This window comes from Mus pahari, chromosome 8 (genome assembly GCF_900095145.1).
Source record: "Mus pahari chromosome 8, PAHARI_EIJ_v1.1, whole genome shotgun sequence".
Classification (NCBI taxonomy): Eukaryota; Metazoa; Chordata; class Mammalia; order Rodentia; family Muridae; genus Mus; species Mus pahari.
Window position 1 is genome coordinate 21,882,484 of NC_034597.1, and position 4,391 is coordinate 21,886,874.

General features: G+C 51.6%; 1 protein-coding gene across 1 annotated transcript in view; it reads right to left on the reverse strand.

The window, feature by feature from the left end:
* Positions 1 to 4,391, reverse strand: part of Prkcd (protein kinase C delta) — a 31,526-nt gene that overhangs the window by 1,021 nt on the left and 26,114 nt on the right. The window contains exons 15-17 of the mRNA XM_021204217.1: positions 3,739 to 3,877; positions 3,446 to 3,634; positions 2,864 to 2,992 (exon numbers count right to left, since the gene is read on the reverse strand). Coding sequence (XP_021059876.1) covers positions 2,864 to 2,992; positions 3,446 to 3,634; positions 3,739 to 3,877 — 457 coding nt within the window. The remainder of the gene's footprint in view (positions 1 to 2,863; positions 2,993 to 3,445; positions 3,635 to 3,738; positions 3,878 to 4,391) is intronic.

Below are 4,391 nucleotides of genomic sequence, written 5' to 3' on the forward strand. Positions count from 1 at the left end.
ATGGTTATGAGCCACCATGTGGTTGCTGGGATTTGAACTCTGGACCTTCGGAAGAGCAGTCGGGTGCTCTTACCCACTGAGCCATCTCACCAGCCCCCTCCTGCTCTGGTCTTAATTGAGGTCTATAAGCTAACTATTTTTGGATAGTTGGTTTTAGTTTTGGTATTTTTGAAACAAAAGTCTCGTTATGTAGCCCAGGTCGTCTACAAAATCATGATCCTCCTGCCTCAGCCTCCCAAACACTGGAACCGCTACACAGCACCACTTACAGCTCTAGCCTCTATGATTTTAAATGGTTGGGAGAAAGAAAAAAAAGACTGTCCAATGGCATATGAAAATGAAGTCAAATGCAAATGCCTGTGCCCACAAATCAAGCTTTATGACTACACAACCACACCCATCTGCAGAACAAGGAGCGCGGCTGCTCTGAGCACAGGGCTGCAAAACTAAGTATTTATTCTCAGGTTGTTTATGAGAAAAGTTCCTAATTCACTGCCCCTGAGGACTGGCTAAGATGCTAACAGGTAAGCAGACCCCTTCTCTCTTCTCCGTACACCGGTCCCAGAGACAATCGCTACTACTGCATTTGCAGTGAAACAGGCTCGCTCAGAGATATCAGGTCTCACTCTGTGGCCAGAGATTTGACAGGTAAAAGATCGGAATCTAGGTTTTGTTCTTGTTTCTGCTCTTTAGAGAGTCTCATGCAACTGAGGCTGGCCTTGAACCCCTGCTCTTCCTGCCTCTACCTCCCAAGGGCTGGGATTACTATGTCCTACCTACCATGCCTGGTTTCATTTTTACCTTTACTGCCATGAGCTATAGCTACACCAGAGCCCCGGGGCCCACTTCCTGCGAGGCCCCACTCTTAGGGCTGAGAGCCCGCTGCCCTGCTCACACACCTGCCCCGCCCCCAGAGGCAGAGGCTGCTCACCTGCCCACTGTGTGGGGGAATAACTGTGGGGAGCAAGAGCTACATGCGGCCCTTACAGCTGGGTCAGCTTGTCACCCCGATCAGGGAGCCTCTGACTATGAGCTCCTTGGGGGGAAGGGCTCTGCTGTCTGAAGCACAATGTGGGGCACGCCACAGAGACTGCCCAGTGGGAACAGTATGTCCCGACAGAGGACAAGTGAGAGGAAAGGTAGCCAGAGAAGGAGCTATGACCTCAAAAGGGACACTGTGCCCTAACTTCTTCTTCTCCTTCTTTTTTGAAAAGACAGGATCATGCTAGGAAGTGGGTTTGAAGTTAGGAAGCCCCTGTATCCCTCTGAGCATGAGGACTACAGTACACTGATGTACACACCCAGCAGGTTCCAGCTTCCCAGTGCCATGATCTACTTGTCTCAGCCAGTCCCAGCGGCTGCTGAGGATGAGGCCGTGATACCGATCAGCTCACTGCCTGGGATGCCCTCTCCCTGTCTGACAGCTGAGCCCTACTCCCATTCAACAGTTCTTCCAAAGCATCCTCACAGACCACTCTGGTCCCTGCATTTCTGGTTCCTACTGCTAGTCCCTCTGGGAAGCAACTTGTAATGTGTGCCCTGTGACATCTCCCATACCATGTGCCCTGTGCCATCTCCCATACCGTGTACCCTGTGACATCTCCCATACTGTGTGCCCTGTGACATCTCCCATACTGTGTACCCTGTGACATCTCCCATACTGTGTACCCTGTGACATCTCTCATACCGTATGTCCTGTGACATCTCCCATACCATGTGCCCTGTGACATCTCCCATACTGTGTACCCTGTGACATCTCTCATACCGTATGTTCTGTGACATCTCCCATACCATGTGCCCTGTGACATCTCCCATACCGTGTACCCTGTGACATCTCCCATACTGTGTGCCCTGTGACATCTCCCATATTGTGTACCCTATGACATCTCCCATACTGCGTACCCTGTGACATCTCTCATACCGTATGTCCTGTGCCATCTCCCATACTGCTGCCTTCTATCACAGAGTGTCACCAGTGTCCAGGCATCTTGTCTGGGCTCCTTGGGGTTTAGGACTTTTTCTCACCCTGCCAAAGCCTAGCACAGTGCACTGCACCCAACAAGGACTCAGCGTGTCTACTATTTATGATTGATGAATAGACAGATGGAGGATGGAAGTAAAGCCCTAACTTTGGTGGCCAAAATACAGCTCTGGGAACACAGGGTACTTAAGAACTTAATTACGAGGAATGGCTGCTAGCAGGCATGGCGGTGTGTGCCTGTAGGGGGATAACGAGTCCAAGAGTTCTGAGTCAGTCTGAGCAACACAGTGAGGTCCTGTCTGTCTGCCTGCCTGCCTGTCTGTCTGCCTGCCTGCCTGTCTGTCTGTCTGCCTGCCCTGGCTGACCTAGACTTACAATATTCTCTTACCTCAGCACCAGGTGCCTCGCTGCCACCACTACTGGGACTACAGGTACATGCCACTTTTTGTTGTTGCTTTGAAACAGGGTCCCCACTATGTAGCTGAAGACTCACTATGAAGACCAGGCTGGCCTTGAACTTGTGGCTACTTTTTGGCTTCTGCCTCCCAAGTACTATGGGTTACTGGTGTGCTCCATTATGCCTGCACCCATTTCTTTTTTTTTGCTGTTTCTATTTGGTGGTGCTGTATATGCTAGGGTTACGTCTCTGCCTCTGAGCTCTATTCCCCAGCTCAAGATCCTGACTCTGCAGTTCCAAATGTCTCCTGAGTGAGTGCAGGGCTGAGATTATGAGGATGCAAGAGTAGAGGCTGTGGTACACAGCATGCCAGGAGGGGTCAGGAAGCAGGCTTGCTGGAAGGAAAGTGGGGCGTGTGGGGATGCTGCAGGGCAAGGGGCAGAGCAAGGGAAGGCCAGGCCTGGAGCAGGGCTGGGGTGACATACCACTTTGGGCTTAAAGGGCGGCTCCACCTTCCGCTTCTCCAGGAGGGACCAGTTGATAGTCTTGAAAAAGGGGTGAGTCCTGATGTTTCCTGTTACTCCCAGCCTCTTGTCAGGGTCCCTCTCGAATAGCTGCAATCCACAGGGCCTTGGTCAGGACTCACGGCCGTGGGAAACCAGAGCTCTGCAAACCACTGGTAGCCCAGCGGCTCCAAGGCTGGATAGGCTCAGCCCGGGGACCTCTGGGGCGGGGTAAAGCTGGATGTTTATACTCACTATCTGCCTAGGTGCTGAGTGTTAGTGCTTCTAGCCATTCTGAGGCAGTGTGACATAAGGAGAGAGAGGTTAAGTGACCCACCCACAGTCACCAGCTAGTTACAGACAGAGCCAGGACTTGCCCTCAGGTCTGTCTGTCTCCTGATTCTGAGTCCTTAGTCACCACACCCTGCTGATTCCAGGCAGGGGACTCAAAAAGAACTGCCTAGGAAGAGGGACAGAGCAAGGCTTGGGATGTGTCAGGCATGGAGCCCCAGGGAGCCCCTATTCCAGAGACAGCCCTCCTGAAAGCCCCAAGCCAAGTCTCACCTTCTCCATGATGTCCTTGGACTCCTTGGTGATCCAACGGGGATAGTGTGGCGTGTCCACCCGGATGGACTCAAAGAGTTCATCTTCATCATCACCATGGAAGGGGGACTGGCCGATGAGCATCTCATAGAGGAGGACCCCAAAAGACCACCAGTCCACAGAGAAGGAGTACTTCAGGCCCTGCAGGATCTGGGGGCAACAGTGGTCAGAATAGGGTGCCAGCCTTCTTCAGGGAGCCTCTCTGGCTCTACCCTACCAAGGCCAAATGCATAGCTGAGTGAGAGACATCTTACCTCAGGGGCAATGTAGTCAGGAGTGCCGCAGAATGTGCTGGCCCTGCCCTCCCCAAATATATTCTCTTTGCACATCCCAAAATCAGCGATCTTGATGTGGCCGTCCCTGTCTAGCATCACATTGTCCAGCTTGAGGTCCCTGAGGAGGGAACAGGACAGAATATCCCTGGGCACAAGTTCTAATCTTCCCTAGCGTTGCTGTCACACGCTGGATTTTAGCCCTGCAAATCCACAACTTTTTCTCAGAGCACGAGAGAACACAGAGGAGAGAAAGGGGATCTTAGGAGGTAAGCAGGTGCCTTCTGACAGTCACCCACTGTGCTAAATGTGACACATAGCACCTTACTCCCTGAATTCCTGAGTGCAGTTCAGAGCAACGACATCACTGTCCCTTGTGACCTAACTGGCTGGCAGATATATACCACTGCCTTCTACCCAACTCAGGTCTGTCTGACTCAACAAGGGCAGGGGCCATGTGTATTTCCATCATTAGTCATTTGAGTAGATAACTTACAGGCATGGGAACAAGTAACATTATGTACAAACAGTACGAGGTTCATCTCTACTAACTTCAACCACCAGACAGTCTTTAGCAATTCTAGGCACAGATGAACAATCAGAATATGAACGTCACACCCACTTTTTTTTTTTTT